We start from the raw sequence: 21,006 nt of genomic DNA on the forward strand, positions 1-21,006 counted from the left end.
GATGTTTGTTCTAATAAAATTTATATAAATTTTTTAGTTAACGTAATTTTAATTAATTAATTGTTTGTTTGTTATTATTAAATAAATTGATATAATAAAAAATATTTAATATCAATAAAATAGTAACAAAGTAAATTAAAATAAATTAGTATTTTAATTAAAAATAATATTAGGATATTTCTAAATTAATGTATTTATAATTAATTAGAAATTAAAAATTATATATTATTCTAATAATTGTTATATATCTAATTCTTCCGATTCTAGTTCTAGAAAAATTTAGTAATAATATTTTTAGTACACAACGCCAAAAAATAAAATTTACATTTTTGATTGATTTCGTTCGAATGACTTATCATTTGATTTCTGGTAAGTAAATGTCTAGATGGTGTCTTATTTCTTACTTTCTGATGAATGTGAATTAGCTCCAATTAACCTCAAAGTATAATGGATTTATTCAAGGAAATACATCAATTTTTAAGTAGGATGGGACCAGTTGAGTCAATTTTTACCATAAAATAAGAATCTTGGTGATCTGAAAATAAAGAATTTAATGAAAAACAAGGTTATATTCCATGTTTTTAATATTTTTGAATGTTGCATTTGATAGTAGATTCAAATTGAGTCTCAATGTAAAAAAATTTTAATAATATATTTGTAAAGTAATTAAATATTTAGCTCCATCTAAAATAATATTTATTATTTATTAATGTATATGTTACAAATTTTGTAACATTATTACTCTACAATATTTTATAATTTTTTAATGTTTTATATTTTATATTTTTTAAGTTTAATTAAAATGAAATGAATTTATAATATGAAATATCAAAGTTTTTTTTTTTAAATGTAATTCTGGATTTCAAAGTTTCAAATTCAAAATATGAAAATCCTTAAAAATTAAAAATGTTGTAAGTTTGCGTGTAAGATATCCAGCATCTGATGTTCGTACAACAGTATTCACAACTCCTTTACAAGCTCCGTAGCTACCATCAGTCCAAGAAAAAAGCAAGCTACCTTTCTTTAATTCACCTTCCCGGGCGGGGAGTGGATAGGGCTTCTATAAGAGTATGAGAAGCTCTCAACATAAGAAAACGCGTAATTCGCTCCCATATTGCAAACAGTAAAATCTGAACTCAACCTGTTGCTCTTCTTTCTTTCCTCGCGGGCAGGAAGCACACCAGTCGGACAGAAACTTGGAGTTAAGGGCACCTGGTTAAAAAAAAAAAGTACTAATCAATCGACAACGACATAAGAAGATATTTCTCAATGACCTTGGAGATAATTTTTGCACTTATGATATGGATGTAGAATCCTATGCTTCTCCGCTGATGACAAAATGACCTTCGAGACTCTTCTAGGAATTCTTACCCCTATCAATCCTCTTCAACATTTCAACTTCTACTTCCATGTCTTCCCTTTTCAGAGATCTCCTTGTTCTCTTTCTAGATTTTTGTCACAATTTTTACTATTTGAATCATAGAATCTGAAAAACAAAATCTCAAAAAAAAATGTAAACAGATTTTCACTAAACAAAATCCGAATTACATTGTTCCGAGGCCAAGAAAACTACAAGCTATGAGAGAAGTAGTGATCCAAGTCAACATATGGACTATAAGACGTGGCCCAATAAGTTAGTAGGCCCATGAGATTTTAGACTTAATATTTTACGAATGTCTGATTCTATGATTATTTACACTCTTAGATTTCTAAATAAAGTTTTTGTTATCAAAATACTTCATTTATGATTTTCGTACCACATTATGAGATTTTAATTTATACTTTCTTAATAATTTAATTTTTATTAACGCAAATATATTTATTAATGATTAATATTTTAAATTTCAAATCTTATTAATTAATGACAATTAATTTCATGGATTTCTTTATTAACTTATTTTCTTTCCATTTATTTTTTCAACAAACGTCATTCTTTTTTTTTTCTTTATTCTATATTTTATACACATTTTTTTGGCAAAAATCATTATCGTTTGTTTGTTTTCTGGCAAAAATCGTTACTGAATTTATTTATCATCTTTTTCCCTGCATTGCTAGCAACTATCATGGACATCATTCTTCGGTAGAAATTTCTTGGCTTTATTTTGCGTTTTCGACTATATTTTTTTACATTATTTTCCGGTAATTTATGTTGAAATTTTTGTTTTTCTGGCCAGAAGCAATATCTCAAGTATAATAATATGGAGTATATTAAAACAAGATATATTCAGCATATATCCAAAATATATTTCATATATTGTAAGCTGTCACATAATAGTATTATTTAACATATTAAAAAATATATGCAACATATGCCTAAAATATGCTCCCATATCAATAAATTATAATTCATCACACTGTAATCTGGCTAGAAAACAAATGAAGTATTCAAAATATATATTATATATTAGTAAGAAACTTCGTGTACCCAAAATATGACCATAGTAGGAACTTACATATAATTCATAATAATATCATTGAAGTATTATTATTTAACATTACAAAGTATACGTCGCATATACCTAAAATATACTTCATGTCAGTAACTTCAGATCATTCACAACATCATATATCGACTAAAAAATAGATAATTGTATTATTTAACATTACAAAGCATATGGAGCGTATATCAAAAAGTCTGTGGTTAAAATTTAACTAAAAAAAATCAACCATTCAAATCAAGCCTCGGCTAGACCGTTGTTTGCGAAAGCAAATTGGTTTGACGTCAACACTCTCTCTCTCATCAACACGTTATTGATATGGTTGATGTTGTTTAATGATTGGAGCTTCAATTGTGTTGACATGAAATGTGTTGGAGGGTAAAATAGACTTACCACATGGAGAGCTAAGAAAGAGCGGTATGCAAAGTATCTTTCCTTAAAATCCTGAAAATACGAAGAAGTTCCACCAGAGGTGACCTAATAGCTCGGTCAAAATCCCAGTGGGTGGAAGGTGCTAGCTAGTAGTGTCACTCTGACATTAGGTACGCAATCTAAACCTCAGTTTGAGACCCTATATATCGCTTCACTTAAGTATGTATTAGAGTATTTGCTTCTTTGTTACGGTCTTCCACACCAAGCTCACTCCGACATCAGGTAATCGTGTTTGTGTTTGAAATGCCAGACGTCGACGGAAAATTGAAAACTAGTGGATTGGGAAGAATAATTGAAAATGGACGATATATATATAATTCGAAAATCAGTGGGTGAGGTACTGTAAGGATCAGAAAGTGGATGAAAAACGCTCGTGAAGATAATATTCACATTTTTGGAAACAATTGATGGTTCATTATTCCTCGACGATTAAAGTGATTTGGGAAGATTTTAGTTAAGTTATCTCTGGTAATCTTTATGTTAACCTTTTAAGTGAACACTTGTTTTGCAATTCAATGTCTTAGTCGTTCTTCACGTCGATCCTTGTAAACATTATATTATTCAAGTTTTAAATCTTGAGCAAGTAACTTGTTGCCCTTTGCCTCTTGGTCATAGATTATGAAAGCTATGACTGCGCAAGCCATTTTACCTACATTGTTCACATTATATGGTATAAGAGCTTAGACTTTTAAAGTGGGTATATGATCTTTACATTTGTTGAATTTTTGTGTTTCTTCACCTTAACCTTTAAAAAACATACAGGTATTTGAATAGAATAAACAAGAAAGTTCACGAAATAAAGTGGTGATGTTTGATTTTTGGGTGAGTGCCACATAGGTGTCACGTACGTCTTCGTCTCCTATCTCTAGATTACCTGCCCACAGAAATCTAGCACTAATATGGTGTTTTGTCAGATACACTCTGATGCTTTAGTTAGAACTCAAGAATGGGAGCAAACGGGATGATAAGTAGAGTAAGGAACCAGTTATCTCGAGATGAGAGTCCACTTGAAAGCTTTCAAGTGAGTGTGTATCGAATTCTTACAATGTGTCGTATTGGAAATTTCGACTTACTTCGATTAGAGTTTCTTCCCCTTATATATGCGAGGGTGGGAACGTTTTGGAAGGTGAGACAAGCACATAGGGCGGAATGTCGTGCTAGGGATCGTGGGGGACCAACGACATTTCTCCATCCCTTTATGTATTGCAAAAACAAGGGCGCGATAATGGCCTCTTAGGCGATCCTCTGGAGCGTTGTCATGATCGCACGTAATGTGCTCGCTCACTGTCTCGATCGTGTGAGTTGCCTAGGTGCGCTCGGCCCCTCAAACCGATGGTGGGCCCGATGTGCTCTACCTTAACCTGGTTTGTCCATTTTTTTTGGACTCTATCCATGTGGCTCGATTGGAGCTTGGACGAATGTCACATTTAATTTATCCGATAACATAAAGTATAAGTTAAACCTCTTTTATAATAAAATGATGTGTACCAACCAAAGCATAACTCAACTAATAAAGAGTAATTGTAATATTATAAATACAAAAAATTTGTGAGTCCGACGACTAGGAATAAAAATAAAAAGGGAAAAACAACTCTTTCAGTGTGACATATGTTTATTAGTACATAAAAAAAAAAAAAAAAATTAATGTCATCCAAGTATAAAAATGAAAAGCAGTAACCGGTCCTCTCCTAGCTAAAGCTAGCAAGTAAAATCGTGTGGTTAAAATGCGAGATCTGGGAATTATTGGCAAAACGGCTTTCTCCTCTGTCCGACAAAAACTTGCAAAGCGCCATCCGATCCTCCAGCCACCAGCGTGCATTCGTTTTCCCCCACTTGCCTCCAGCACACGCTACTCACCAACCCGACCCGATCCACCGGATTGAACTCTTGGACCCATATCGGGTCCCCCCACCTCTTGTCGTACACGAACACCCGCCCGTTTTCCGACCCGCACCCGATTAGGCCCCCGCTTCTCCAAACGGATAGTCCCACGAAGCTCCTGCTGTTCACGTGCCCCTCGTACGTGCGGACCACACGTGCCGCCGTGTCGTCCGTGTTCCACAGCTTCAGGCAGCCGTCCGTTGAGGCGGACACCACCGTCCGGCCGTCGAGGAATTTAACGTAGGTCACGGTTTTGGCGTGCCCGTCGAATACCAGAACCGGGTCGGTCATTTTCCGGCGGTCGTACCCGTACGCCTTCCGGTCGGCGCAGCCCACGGCCATCAACGCGCCGCCGAAGGGGTTGAACTCCACGCAGCAGACCGGACTCCGAACGACGCTCGGCTGCACCACCGCCACGCAGTGCCCGCCGTCGCAGCGCGTGTCCCACATTTGCACCGTCCCGTCGTCCGACCCGGAAGCGCCGACCACCGGATCCGCCGGCGAGTAGTCCACGCTCCAGACGCGCCGGCCGCCGTGCTCGTCCCGCTCGAAGACCGGCACCTTCCGGTCGAGATCGTACTCCATGACGACGCCGTCGTAGTCGCCGGAGCCCAAGACCCGGGCGGCGGGTTTCCAGCGGAGGCTACTGAGCTTGGCCGGAGTACAGATACAGAATTCGCACGCGCTGCCGTGGTCCAATAGAGCGACGCCGTTTTGATCCTCCGGCAAGAGGGAATTAAGACGGTAACCTCTGATCTTTCTGGCGATTCCGCCGGTGGCGAGGAGGGAATCGGAGGGGTCGAATTCGATGGCGCCGAGGGTGTCGGAGGCGGCGCCAATGGCGGAGGAAGACACGGCGGCGACGAGATTGATGTCCCATTCGCATCTGAGCGGCGTCGTTTCATGTTGTTGTGAAGAATTGTGATGATTTCCTTTTTCTTTGGCAAATTCTGATTCTGGAATTTGGTTTTGGAGAGAGGAGAAGTTTTTCATTTCCCATTCATAAGGAGTGGAAAAGGGAATTAAGGGCTATCAAAATTTGAACCAAATCTTGGTTTTTTTTATTTAATTATTTATTTATATTTTCATGTGTGTGTGATGTGGATAAATACAGTCTTCATCTTTCTTCTTCTTCCTCCTTTTCTTCCATCCACCACCTACTTTTCCAATTTTCTTTTATAACTCCAATTAAGGGCAAAATTTTGGAAAGCTTTTTTCTTGTCATCCAAATTTGGAAATTCTACCTCTTTTGCTTGTAAGTCACTGTTGCTTAACCAAAACTTGACGTACAGAGCACAATTCTTTATAGATATTCATCGTAATAATTTAGTCTAACTTGAAGTTTTGATGCGAAATAATTTAGTATGTGTACTTTAAAAATAAATTTTGTTAATTGAACAACTTTCAAATTTACATATTTAGGAACCTTCACTCTATCAAGGAGAATTTTAACTAGCACTACACGGACTAAATTGATATATATATAAAAGTTTAGAGACTAAATTGTTACTTCTATAGAAATATTTAAACCATAAATGTTTCATAAAACAAAATATTTTTCGAGGTAAAGTAAACTCAAATTAATTATATATTTAATTAGCGTTTCATTTTAAAAGGTCTCTAGTCATATTTTTAATTTGGTTAAAATACTATTTTGGTCCCTATACTTTGAGCTTGGTTCATTTTGTTCCATCTATTTTCAAAATGTTCATTCTTGTCTCTATAAGAGCTTTGGTTCATTTTAATTCTTGTACTTTCGAAATGTTTGTTTTGATCCTCTACTTTTAAAAAGTGATGATTTTGGTCCCTTAATTTTATTTTTAATATCATTTTTTCTACCTTAATTTCAACATGATATTATACTCAACATATTTATTGAAATGTAACCATAATGTTATATTAAAGAGTTATCATTATACATAAAATTTATTTTAAAATTTTCAAATAAGAACCAAAATGATCACTATTTAAAAGTACAAAGATCAAAACTAATATTTTGAAAATATAAGGAATCAAAATAAAATTTAAAAAATATACAGGCCAAAGTAACCAAAATGGTATTTTAACCTTTTAATTTTAAATTGTTATATTTTGAAGAGATTATATGTCAATTATCAACCTCTTAGTTGGAAATATATGTCAATTACCGCTGATCTTTGCTCGCTTTGACCGTAAAAAGATTTAATGTATTACATAAAAAAGGTATATATTATTTCACATGCATGCGATCACTGTTTTTGTTTGGCCCGCTTTACTTATTTCTATCAGCGCTAAATCAACCAATTTTATCTACCACGCCTGTCACGTTATTGTTTAATTAATTGTGTTAAACGATAGAAAATACAAAAAATCAAAATTCAAGGTTGAAGGTTGAAGGTTGAAGGATATAATTGATTTTTTTTTTTAAAAAAAAGTTTATAAGCCAAACTGACAACTTTTATTTTAACGGGTGAATGAGAGAAATTTGAACTTTTAACCTCTAAATAGATAAGAATATTTGGTTGAATTGATCAATGAGTATTTTATTTATTTTAACAAGGAGAGTGAAGGAATTCAAAATTCTAATCTTTTAAAAAATATTTAAATTAACAAATAAGAATTTAACACTTTTTGAATAAGTTAAAATAATCTTATTACTAATTTTATGATCATATTTTGTTGATAATTTTTTAATATATTTTTTCGTTTTTCTAATGATATAATGAAAATGTCGATTCAATTTTGATGTTAATGTCAGAGCTGATGAACATACAAAATTTCCATAACAATGGAAATTTAATATAGTAGTGTTGTTTGGGAATATTATTTTGGGAAAAAAAAAGTTTATAAAGTTGTAATTGAAAGGAATCTCCACCCTATTCACAGCACAGGTTGCTTTATGCCGTTATTCTTTTTCCGACCATTTGAGTCTTTTTTTCTTTCTTTTATTCTTTTGATAATAATTCTGGAAGCTAGATTTTATCTGTGTTTTCCTAATAATATTTTTACTATTTTTTACTCTTCAAATTAATTTATACAAGCATTTGATTCATTTTACAAGATAATTATTCAACTTTATATATTTGGATATCATAAAACTTGTAGAATATCTAAGATAGCTTTGAGATTAGTGTTTTTTAGCCTGTTTTCTTCTTTTTTTTCTAAAAAATACTAATGAAGTGATTCCTTTAAAAGTATCTTAATATATTTTAAAATTTTTAAAATGATTTTCAACTAGGGGTGTCCATCGGTCCGTTGACGTTGATTACATGCTTAAACTGATCACCTTGGTCTAGAAGTTGATGATTTTTTTGTTTCATTTTCTCTAGTCAACCAATCGATCAGGTCGATCGATCGGTTTAGGGTTTAGGGTGAGGACGATTTTTTTTGTTTCATTAAATGTTTGACAACTAAGAGAATTGCAGAAACAAAAACTTTTTTAAATAATAATGAGTAGCCAAATATATTTATTGATGTGGAGGATAATATTTCTCCTCATTGTCGAGTAGGCAAGTATTTTCCTATATTAGTCATCTTACTTTCCTCTCTAACTACTTATGTCAAATTCTCTATTTAAACTTAAAATATTAACCATTCAAAATCACTTTTAATTATATAAAAATCACTTGAAAAATTATTAATCAAATATTAAAATAATTATATAAAAATCAGAAATCAATTATCATGAGATCTTTTTTTTCTAAAATCATCCCTAAATAGGCCTTTTACTTAATTTGCCAAATATCACTATTTTTAAATACATATCGAATCAATCCTAAATAGCACATATGTTTTGTCGTGTAGAGAAGGTGTGAGAACACAATTTCAGTTCAATGATTTCAGCAACTTAATTAGACATCCTTATTTGCCTATCATCTCGACAATTCAGCCAAATATGAGGTGACTTAAAAAGGCAATATAGTTCTAAATATTCATCGACATATCGATATATCGATATTTTCATCGACATATCCATGTTTTCATAGGATCGACATCAACATGAGTAATGAATCGACATTTTCATCATGGTGAAAATCGACAAAATAAGAAAACAAATCAACAAAATGTCACTTATAGATCCATATTATTAATATTAATTATTTTAGAAATAAGAAAATGTTTATTTGTTAATTTAAATCTTTTTATGATTTTTTTATATTTCTAACTTTTACAGAAATATCCATCAACATCAACATTTTATCGATTTTTCCATCAATATTTTCATGGAAAAATGCTTTATGAATTTTGTAGGTTTTCATTGGCTAGTATCTAATGGGAATTTATTTAGCCTACAAATTCGTCATTCGTTCCTGAATTTGGTATATACTTTTAGTCTAAAGTACTTTTTCTTAGTTAATCATCTTTCGAGTATTTTTTTTTCTTCTTTTGATATATGTGAGTGTGTTCATGTCAACTTATTTCCATCTCGACTAATTTCACGGAACAACCGTCTGACCCTGCAACATTTAGTAACAGAAAACACATAGGAATTACTAATTCTTATAGTGGTCATCATGATCTTTCGAGTGCTTAACTACAATAGTGTATCAATCATTTCAAAGTCACTTTTTGGACAATCATTTTTTGAAATAGTGTTTTAAAACAAATTTGATATTTTGTTAAAGGAGATTTTAGTAACAAATTTATTTGGTTGCATGCATTTAAAAAAAAAAAAAAAAACTTTTTGACCTTAAATTCCAAAATCAATACACTGTTAAACATACCATGCATTTACAATTATTCTTTGCCCGATAATGGAGATGGGCGATGTGGGACAATAAATGTAGTGCATGGTGGTGGGTTGTGTGCCTCATTTTTATACAAAATGAAGAAGTGGTATAGTATTGGTCTTTGTGTTATTTCTGTGGATTTGGATTCAAAATATTATATGTTTGTGGCTCACCATTGCTGTGGCCCTTCTCTTTACGTGGCTTACGCCAAATCCACAACTCTACTTTTGCTTTTGGCTACTCTTAACCTCTCTTTCTTCTCTACTTTCTACGTGGACCCTTCTAATTTACTCTTTTTATACACCTCAAAATACATATTCTTTCCAACCCGCCTACGTTACGTTCCATTTGATTCTTATGGTTTGGGTTGAGACTTGATTTGATCGACGAGTGAATTTTCTATCTCCGAGGAAAACTAGCTTGATCTGCTGTAAGAAAAAATGCTTAATTTTCCTTTTTGGGGCTTCGACTCTCACATGATTCATGAAGTTCTTGTTTCGCCAACTCGTAAGTTGGTGAATGTTTTTTATTAAATCGATAGTCAAAGTTGTTTCATTTCGAAGGCCTTTCTCGATTTAAACCATTTTATTTCTAAATTCTCGCAAAGAGTCCTCTGGAATTCCTTCTAAAGCTCGTCGAACCTTTTTAAATGGGTTTTTACTCCCTTAGAAACTCCCGCTTTGCCTAATCTTTTTTACTCCTTCCCTAAATCTTAATATATTAGTCAATTAAGAGTGTTACACATAAATGAAAACTATTAACTAAATGTCATGTATTCAAATGGGAAACTCTGTAGTGTGGATAATTTGTGAGTTTCGAACAATATCATAAGAAAACCACATTGTATTTCAACTAAAATGATCAAATTAAAACTAAATTAATCGATAATTTTAACCTACTTAATAATTTTGTCTTATATAAAAAAAAATAAAAATTTAGTGTATCGACCCCAAAAGGTTTTGAAAAATAATATATTTATTAACAAATATTTAAAAATCTATTATCTTTTATGGAATGTATTTTAAGATCCTTTAAAAAATATCCAAAGGTAATTGAAAAAAAAAAAAACTTTAAAAAATATTCACCTTTTATCAAGGCTATTAAAAAACTTTTGAAAATATCCACATTTTATAAAAGGCCGTTAAAAACTTTTGAAAACGTTCCACCTTTGTTAAAAAACCTTTGGAAAAAAAGTGTATATATATATATATATATATATATATATATATATATATATATATATATTTACCTATTTATTTTTATTTATTACTTATTTTGATAAGTTTACTTATTTGTTTATATCAACTAATATTTAAAAATCTTGGGAAAATATATTATCTTTTATAGGTAATTAAAAACCTTAAAAATATATATATACCCTTACAAAAGTATGGGTTTTCTCTTTGTCCCTTATTTTCGTTCATTTTTTTCTTTTTCTTTTTGAATATATATATATTTATAATAATTATTTAATTTGAGTAAACTAGTAAATATATAATTAATTTTTACTAACAAAAATTTACTAAATGAATGCAATGACTTATTTAATGAAATTGTTAATTAATTATTTAATTAATAATATCTTAAATATATTTAATTAGTTTTTTACACAGCATTAATTTAATTAGTTAAATTATATTTAGTTTAAAAATCATTTTCAATAATTATAATTAACTAGTTATTTTTTGGATAACTTCATAAATATATGTAAATATTATTTATCTATAGTATATATAAAAGGGGTTGTGAGGAGAAACTTTTTCTCCCTATTTTACCCTTTTAATTTCAACATTCCTATAGATATTTTGAGGGTAATTTTGTCTTTTAAATATAAAATTTTCTCTCTCACTCCCCCATTTCTCTCCCTCTCACGCCACTTCCCTTCTTTTTTTCATTTCTTTTAAAATATTTAATCCCCATCGTCACAAATTTTACATTTCTCAAATTAATTTTCTCTTTCTAATAAACTCTCCCTGTTAGAATATAAATAATTAGAATAGGGAGGATTTTATCTCTTTATTTCTATGTTAAAAAGTTATAACTTATTTTGAATTATAAATAATAAAAATTTCAAAAGTTTCATAACTTTTTATTTTCTACAACTATATAAAGAATTTTTTCTTACTCTCTCTCCCAACATTTTCTTCATCAAAACTTGAGTTTCTTTTCTCTTTCGATATGTAAATTTTCTCTTTTAGTCAATGTCTTGTATTTTCTTATATTTAGTTAGATTGTTTGATTGAATATTCAACTTTTTTAGTTATTTTTTTCCAAACGACTCAATCAACTAGAAAAAGGAAAGTGAAAATGAGTGATAAGATTGAATCACCTTGGACGGATCCACTTTAGGATGACACTTGGTAACCGTGAGGACTCTCTCAATGACCTCCTCCTTGGTAAGGTGATCGTCGTGTGATGAAAATAACCGGAGCAATCCATCGGAACATGATTGCGGTTGGCATTCCCGGCGAGCTAGGGCAAGGAATTGGACCGGAACTCAAACATGGCAAAGAATGGTTGCCCTGAACGCATCTCTATCTCTCACTTTTTTTTGTTGTCATTTTATTTTTCAATGACTCAAATAAGAAATTGAAACAAAGTTGTATTTACTTTTATGTATTGGTATGTTTAGGGGAAAAAAAAGATGAAAGATCCATGAATATGTGTTTTTTTTTAGAAAAAAAATTTAAGTAATTGAAGAATAATACATTTAGTCACACTAACTACATCAGTGAGTGATGAGAATTATTGAGATGTTGTTTTATGAGATAAACATTGAAAATACGAAAGAACTTGGTGAGGTAAACATTTAGAGATAAAAAGACTAAATTATATTATAAATTTTAACTATTTAATTAAATTTTAGATTTTTAAACATTGAAATAAAAACTATGAAATTTAACGTGCACCGCACGTGTTTCTTACTAGTTCCCATAAAAGTCTGATTATGATTAAATACCATTATTTCAAATTAACATGTCACTATATCTTGTATTTATATGGTCCACTGAGAATATAAAGCTGTGTAAAAAATGATTAATTTTGTTAGTGACGACTTTATATTTGATTTATGAAATATAATATTTATTATTAATTCTTCAATTTTATTATTTTACTAATTCATTACAATTAAAATCTTATATAATTTATTCAAACAATTAAAAAAAATTTATATAATTTTATTAAATACATTTTTTTAGGATAATTAGGAGGGAACTTGCAATTCTGACAAAAAAAAATTAAAGAAAATAGCAAATTTAACATCAAGTTTTGCAAATATAGCCATTAAAAAAAAAATAGAGGCCCAAATTATAAACCGTCAAATATAGCCTGAAATTTGATATACTTTTGATATACCTGCAATATTTATGTGTTGATCTACCTTATTAATCTACCATATTGACATAACTATGATATATATGTGTTGATCTACCGTATTAATCTACCATATTGACGTAACTATGATACCTATGTGTTGATCTACCACGGATATATTATCGGTGGTGCCGAGTGAAAGGGTCGTCGTTCAACAGATAAAAGTTATTCTAGAAATAAGTTTAATCGAACTGATCTTCCCTAAGATCTCACATCAATGAAAAGATTTGACAGTAAAATGTATTAACGAATAAATTATATTTGGATTACTTAATAATAAAACTGAGAAATTTGGATAATAATTAAATTATTTTAGACCATTTTCAAGGTTTGATTCAATTATAGAAAGAATTGAATTTGAGATTTTATGTCTTTTATTATCACGTAATAATATACATTAATAAAATTGGGGTATTTAATCCAAATATATACAGAGGCTTGGTTGCCACTTGAACCTATCCTATATGTAGGAATTTACATTTTTCTTCATATTTACGAATTTATTGCAACATATGAACCGTTTCATAATTTTTATTAATTGAAACCGTTTGTTCGGTGGTTTTTTATACAAGAATCTTGAATGAAATCAAAACTTTTTTTTTTTTACATCTACCTTAATTAGGGACGTTTTCGTTCTATTTTGGTAATTTCAGTTTCTTGGCTGTTTATTTATTTTTAATACAACATGGGGTAGGAGATCGAACTCACAACTTCTTATATGCTGTTGAGCTATGCTCGCTTTGACAGTTTCTTGACTATTTATTATATATGGATACGGTAAATTGAGAACTAATATAAATAGTCTTCTTGAGGCTCTTTATGAATAGAACTTCCATTGTTAGGAGTCCTATAAGAGTAATTTATCGATTAATTTAGACATCGAGAGAATTTAGAATTATTACCAAAATTCTTAATATTGCTCTATTATTCTAATAGAATTAAAATTTTAATAAAACACGAGGTCTACCAATGCGCTATTGAATAGAAGGTAATAGCAATTCGTGAATCTTAAGGATATAAGAATATTATAGGATTATCAAAAGTTTAGGTAGGCAATTCCATATTATCTATCTATGTAATCTTGGTATAGTACTCTAACGAGATATGAAATTGGCTCTTATACCAATTTGGACGAGACCTTTGGAAGTTTTGGAAGTAGCAAGAATGAGTGTTGAAACTTTTTTTTTTTTTTTTTTGATAATAGAGTATTAAAACTAATTAATGTATTATATCAAGATTGAGAAGTGTAATTACAGTTTAAAGTTCACACCAAGTTAATAGACTGTCAGGTATAACCTAAATTATTTACATAAAAACAAAACTTATGAAATCAGTTTCTTTTTTTTTTTTTTTTTTTGGGTAGCTTTTGAAACTTGACCAAGATTTTTTAAAAATTATTAAAAAAATAAAAGAAATTATTGGTTAAACTTGTTATTTAGAAATAGAAAATCTAACAACAAATGATTTGAATTGACGATATTCTTAGCTAAAACCTATTGCCAGCAATCATAATGAACAATTAAACATGAAAAACAACCAAACTTTTAATATCGTGTTACTTGAAACCCACTCTTTCTTTTAAGGATCTAGCTGACTACAAGTTGAAGGTTCCAATTGGCTAGACGTTTACAATGGAAAAAAGAATCGAAAGATGTTTCCTAACAATTTCAATGGAGGCTCTAAGATACATTACTTGCTTCTCTCCTTTTTATTGTTATTCATTGTTCGAACTTTGAGTTCCAATCAGATCAAATCAAAGAAAATGGGAAGAGAGCCTCAGGGACCCCATTTCCAAATCAAATACTATCTCACTGTCAGATGTTTATTGAACAAAGAGTAAAACATAAACCAAGTCTTGACTTACCCCCCAGCTGTAATAACATCATCCTACACAACTAGATTTAACATATCTATTAAACAAGATTACTGAAACACTAGCATGCATACATCGTTCTCTTCTCGTATATCCTTCGGATGGGGGCTCTGCAGTCTGCAAAATATTATTCGACATTAGCAGCAGGGGTATCTTCAGCTTTAACAGCTCGAGATTCAGAGGTACTGTCTTCGGCGGGCTTGCTAACTTCTGCAGTGGTCGATTCTGCAGGTTCACCAGCAGCAGCAGGTGCGGCATTGGCATCAGCTTCAGCTACTGGCTTCTGGAGTGTCCCAACTTTGGAATATTTGCTCATGAATTTGTATTCCCAGTCCTGCAAGGCATCAAGCTCGAACGGACCGAGACCAGAGATATCGCCAGTCAGATCTTTATCTTCAAAAGACATTTTTGCAAGAGCTCTGCTGGCATCCTTTCCAGCAAAAAGGGCATAGGGCCCTCCAGGTCCATAGAACATCCTGCAAGTAAAATGGGTTAGAAGACAATATCAAAGGAATTAGAAAATAGAAGCTCCACCGAGAGAGATATATGGAAAATTGATACCATGGGCAAACACGAGTCTACACCCCGAACAATACATATGTTAGAGAGAGAGAGAGAGAGAGAGAGAGAGAGCGGTTGCAAAGAATCGGATATTCACGTCTACATAATGAGAGCAACTCTTCATAGGGACAGATAACCAAAGAATATGGAGAGAGAGAGAGAGAGAGAGAGAGAGAGAGAGGTTGCAAAGAATCGGATATTCACGTCTACATAATGAGAGCAACTCTTCATAGGGACAGATAACCAAAGAATATGAGAGAGAGAGAGAGAGAGAGAGAGAGAGAGAGGTTGCAAAGAATCGGATATTCACGTCTACATAATGAGAGCAACTCTTCATAGGGACAGATAACCAAAGAATATGGAGAGAGAGAGAGAGAGAGAGAGAGAGAGAGAGAGAGAGAGGTTGCAAAGAATCGGATATTCACGTCTACATAATGAGAGCAACTCTTCATAGGGACAGATAACCAAAGAATATCACATAAATTTGAATGTCAGGTCTAAAAGTATACTTAGGGTGTGTGTTTTGTTTAACTTCATGTGCGCTTTAAATAATTTAGAGTGTTAGGAAACAAAACAAAAAAATCACTTTTGAAACGATTAAATTGGTTTTAAATCACTTGTAGAATCATTTTATGATAATTTGGAATTTGTATAATCAGTTTTAGATATGGTGCAACCAAACAAACTTGTGAGGAAAATTTCTGTGAAGAAAACATAACTCAAAAAACAAGTGTCTGAACTAAAATCATTTTTATAAAAGAAAGAAAAATATACTTTTTAAAGTGTTTAAATTAGAAATCATAAAAGAAGAGGACTGTTGCTTTAAGTTTATGGACAAAAGCAAAATTCTACTTTTTAGCACATAATGAAAAAAAAAAAAGTTCCTCGTTGTTTTCTCTTCCAAAATCATGAGCTTGTAAAGAGTGATTTTACATTTACAAGTAACTTCTCCGATCCCAATAAAAGGGGAATTGGTCTATGGTCCCTTTACAAACACAAAACTCTTGCTTCTGTGAACTACATATGCTATGCAAATTCTATATCCTCGAAACACCATGGCTGTAATCTAAATGGAAAAAGCAATAGACAGGTCCTTATAAATATATTGAAAGCTAGATACATTACAAATTACAGCTATAAGAAGGAACAAAGAAACATCAAGGTTCAAATTCAGACAAATAAGAATGAAATGTTAAACTCACTAATCTACTTAGAGATACTCAAAAAAGTTTGGACTGAACAACAGAACACAAAAACAAAGAAGTTTCTTATTTGGTTCTTGGAACATAATATTCTCACAAACATTGAACATCTTAGTATCTATCTAAGCCGAAATGAATTCGGGTTTCAGTTTGCACCCCTAGTTATATATGCTATGAAAGAACCAAAAAATTTGTACAGAAACTATTAATAATCTTCTTTCAGTATAATTTGCATCAAACAGACAATGGATGGCTATTAGCACGAGAACAGAAAACAAGAGAGAATCTGTAAACAGCCCCCAAAAAAAATCGGTAGTGTTTCAACACAGAAGGACCAAAACAAGTTTCAAATTGCAAAGGAGAGCTGTAGTGGCCAGTGGGCAATACAGAGTATTAGATTAATTAATCCCAAAGTTCAAAGAGAAAAAACTTCTGTTAACCTAAGGCCAGCTGACCTACGACTGATTTCACAGATCAGAGAAGCCAAAATCCGCCGTTGACTTCACAATGATTTTCCAACCACAAATCATCCGAAAACAGAGAGAAATTTTATGGAAAAAAAAAAAGAGGAAAACCCCTCAACAGACCTGCTCTGAGATACATCGTAGATCTGGCCCTTGATAGCCATGAGAAGAGGCTTGTTGGGATCGGAGCCGTCGTATTGCTTCAACTCTTCCTCAGAAATCTCACCGAGCTGAACCGGCGGAGGCAGAGGCTGCAGCGGCTCCCCAATATCCCTAGAGCGGGATCCGGCGTCGGAGGAAGCAAAGAAACCAGAAATCACATAGTAAATTGCAAGGCCAAGAGCCAATACTGTGAAGAAAGTGGTGGGAGAGAGGCCTGTGTAGGCCACGATCGCCTCCTTCAGCGTCTCCCATACTTGCAGAGCCATGGCGATTAGAGAGACTGAGGAGGAATCCGAGAGGAAAAGGTAAACAGCTTTTTCCTGCTTCTACCTAACCTAAGCTCTTTGATCAATGGCTATCGTTAAATAATTTGTACCATCTCCACCGCACATTTTTTTCCCTTTTTGTTTCATTGAGAAATCATCTCAATTTCGAACTTACTATATATTTCGGTCACACATAAGTGTCATAAGCTTTTGCTTTTAATAAATTTAAAATATATGTTTTTTAGTTGGTTGTAACGGGGTATTAATTTTAATGTCACTGGGCCAAATCCAGCAGAATGAGCAGTAATTAATATGTACCTCTAATTATGAGGTTGTGAGTTCGATTCTCCACCGCCACATGTTATATTAAAAAATATATATATTTTAATGTCATTAGAGCAAGCGTAACTCTACGATAATTGGTGTATATATCTAACTAAGATGTTGTAAGTTCGACCCCTATCTCCACATGTTGTACTAAAAAAAATTAATGTCAACATTTTTTATATATTCATAGGTTCAACATTAACAATGTGGTGAAAAAAATCAAGAAATATAAAAAATACCAATAATGTGGACATAAAATTAGTAAGTGGATTTTCGATGGAAGTGATCTGGAGGGGTTCGCCTTCAATTCAAGGGAAGTAGACTTTTATGGCGACGACGCTGTTTTAGGTCGGGTGAAAAAAAAAACTCGATTTTATTGAAAACCAAAAATCGAACTGAATATTTTTCGGTTCGAATCAGTTCAGTTATTTCATCACATATCGGATTGATTCGGTACCAATTCTTACCCCTAGTCAAGACCAAGTAAAAAATGGAAAGCTTAACTCTCGAAATATTGTTCAACTTAACTAAAAAAAAAAACCAAAAGAATGTTTATTATTTATATATTTTTTTTAGGCAGAGAGAACTTATTTAAGAGAATTCCTTTTTAATGTTTGAGAGGAAATTTTGTATAACAAAAAATAAAAATTATATCTTGTTGTGAGCATATTTCGCTAGGCACACTCCTTTTAAAATTATCGAGATTTTTGCTTAAAGTTGTGAGTATGGTTTGAACTATGCTTCAAGTCTGCAAATTAAATGATAGTTAAAATCATTTAAATAATATCTTTTATTTAGACTTTATGGTGGGTTTGGTCAGATTTAAGAGGAATTATTACTTGTTTCATGAAAAGAAAAAAAAAGGAATTATTGCACTTTCATATATATATATATATAATAGAGGAATTATGACACTTGATTTAAATCCTATTTTAAAGAAAAATTTTGAAACTTAACATGAACTAAGTTCATTAATTGATACCAGAGATAACAAAAGGTTCTAAGTTTGAATTTTCCACCTAAATAAACAAGAATTGTTACGCTAAAAAAAGTAAGTTAGTTGATGTTTCATGTTATGATATCAAGAATTTAAATTTTAAAAAATATCAGATTTTTTTCCATCAAATTTTAAACTACCATTAATTTTCAAATTTGTTTTCTAAATCTCTTTATTCCTTGAATAATTTCCTTCTTGTTCTCTTATACCACTTATATATACCATTTAAAATTTGAAATATAAGTTAATTTGGATTTAGCTTAATAGATAAGATGCTTATTAACCTCCAAAATGAAATATAAAATTTAACAATTATTCATGTCTAAATGTAAATTGTATTAGTCAATCCGATAAGATATCAAACTACTTTCTTTAGGTTGAAACTTGTATTATATAAATATAATTTGCATTAAATTAACTTAACAATTGACAAAAAAAAAATTTATCAACTATTTTCAATCTAAAATTAAATTGATTGATTAAGTCTATAAATACTACAAATTTCAAGATACATTATAGGTATAGGGGTCGTTTGCTTTTCGAGGATGTAGATGTCTGATATCTTCAAATGTCTGGAATTTTCATATGCCCAAAATTTTAGATGTCTGACATTTTTAGATAACCACGTTTGTCATGTATGTAATTTTATAAGGTTGTCCAGAATGTTATAAATTTATGTAATGTACCAAAATGCCCTTACGAATATTCATATAATTTATATATTAATTTAACATAATTTGCCTATTTTAATTTTTGTACGTTATTTTGCAAGACACATATTAATGTTAAATATAAAACTTCAAAATATTAACAATATTTTTTTCCAAATAAAAGATTAGTACCTATTGAAAAATGCAATAGACTAAAAAAATAGATAATTCAACGAATTATCTCTTAAAGCTACAGCATCCCACCGATTCTAATGAATGGATATTTTTTAAATATAGATATCAGCAGACATGGTATAAAAATCCATGTGTCCACCCGAATTAGGGGAAGCAAAACTTCAACAAGTCAACCACTTCCTGGCAAAAGCTTCAAACAAAGAGGCAAGACCGATCAATATCCGAACGAAATGGATTCGAACTTCTCCTAAAATAGTTTCCAGTCCGAAATGAATGAAATTCATAAGATATAGTTGAGGCACTTCTAAACCCCTTCTCGACTACAGGATCACTCCAATGCAAGGTTAGTCATTTTTCTTCCATTAGACTTGTAAATCATTTACTCTCTATATCATTCATGGTTAAAGTGAGCAACACATTTTATTTAAATATTAATTAAAAATCAAACCTTACAATAAACTCAAATCACAATATCCTAAAATTTAATTTCGATACACATTCTGAATTCTGATTGAGTGAACAACCTTGAGATCAAGAGCTGTAATAAAATAGTCTTGTCTGAATCTCATATTTCTAACAATAATAAAATAAAGAAAAAGAAAAAAGAAAACACAAAAACGACGTCGCGTCAATGATGAAGTGGGTCTGGTCCTCCCGGAACAAGAATACGAGAAACGGTGAACTTGGCGCCGTCTTTGCTCCTCAGAAACTCCGAAACAGCCGTGAAACGACGCCGTGTAGGCGGTGAAGGAGAGCCGTTGATGGAGCTGCCACAGATGCACAAAACTAAAAAGATGAAACACAAAAAATGGAGCCTGTAAATAATCTTCATGATAATAAGATTATGAAGAATTAGAGCTAGGATGATGTTATAGTGTGTTTATAGGGAGAAAAATTAGGGTCTTGGTTTTGATTTGATTTTAATGAACAAATAATTATTGAGTTTTGTTGGGGATTTAAATGCTATTAAACATTATATTCCTAAACCGTGTTGAATAATTTAGGAAATTAATACCCAGAGGGCTTTGATTGATTTTTTAATTGATTTGGAAACTCTATTTATATTCCATGATTTTTGCATCATGATCACAAATGTTCAAGTGGGGACAAATTGAATAAATGGGATCCAATTTAATTCCTTTTTCTTTTCTTGTTATTTGCTATAGGCCTAATATGTGACTCGGAACTCACATATATCTTAAGAAGAAGGATAATAATGTATGTGATAATTGTCTATAGAGTTTATTGGAAAGTAATCGGAGCTTTTGAAACATGTCAGAAGTTATAAATAAATTTATAAAAAAAAAAAAAAGGTGAAATGACAACATCGCTGTGGTTATTTTATAAAGGATGAATTTGGTCAATGACTTGAAAACAAAAAGTTGAAAGTTTTAGGATAAATTTAATTATTGATCTGAAAATAAAAATTTCAAAACAAGAGATTCAATTCAGAGTAGAGTTGAATGTTTTATGT

The 21,006-nt window shown here is 31.5% G+C and overlaps 2 protein-coding genes across 2 annotated transcripts; both read right to left on the reverse strand.

The window, feature by feature from the left end:
* Positions 1–4,381: 4,381 nt before the first annotated feature.
* On the reverse strand, positions 4,382–5,814 carry LOC148211065 (WD repeat-containing protein RUP2-like). The gene has a single exon (XM_088125565.1). It carries the CDS (start codon positions 5,742–5,744, stop codon positions 4,611–4,613), a length of 1,134 nt encoding a protein of 377 aa, XP_087981691.1. The 5' UTR covers positions 5,745–5,814; the 3' UTR covers positions 4,382–4,610.
* Positions 5,815–14,520: 8,706 nt separating this feature from the next.
* On the reverse strand, positions 14,521–17,441 carry MSBP1 (membrane steroid binding protein 1). The gene is made up of 2 exons (XM_022303975.2): positions 17,059–17,441; positions 14,521–15,184 (listed from the first exon to the last, which is right to left on the reverse strand). Exons 1-2 carry the CDS (start codon positions 17,361–17,363, stop codon positions 14,836–14,838), a joined length of 654 nt encoding a protein of 217 aa, XP_022159667.1. The 5' UTR covers positions 17,364–17,441; the 3' UTR covers positions 14,521–14,835.
* Positions 17,442–21,006: the final 3,565 nt, after the last annotated feature.

Source organism: Momordica charantia (genome assembly GCF_013281855.1).
Source record: "Momordica charantia cultivar OHB3-1 chromosome 6 unlocalized genomic scaffold, Mcharantia_2.0 BLBB01000006.1, whole genome shotgun sequence".
Lineage (NCBI taxonomy): Eukaryota > Viridiplantae > Streptophyta > Magnoliopsida > Cucurbitales > Cucurbitaceae > Momordica > Momordica charantia.

Excerpts from the sequence above, each read along its gene's own strand:
- LOC148211065 (XM_088125565.1), bottom strand. The coding sequence starts at position 5,744 with ATGAAAAACTTCTCCTCTCTCCAAAACCAAATTCCAGAATCAGAATTT.
- MSBP1 (XM_022303975.2), bottom strand. The coding sequence starts at position 17,363 with ATGGCTCTGCAAGTATGGGAGACGCTGAAGGAGGCGATCGTGGCCTAC. Across the intron at positions 15,185-17,058 it reads TACGATGTATCTCAGAGCAG|GATGTTCTATGGACCTGGAG; the intron begins GTCTGTTGAGGG and ends TTTTACTTGCAG.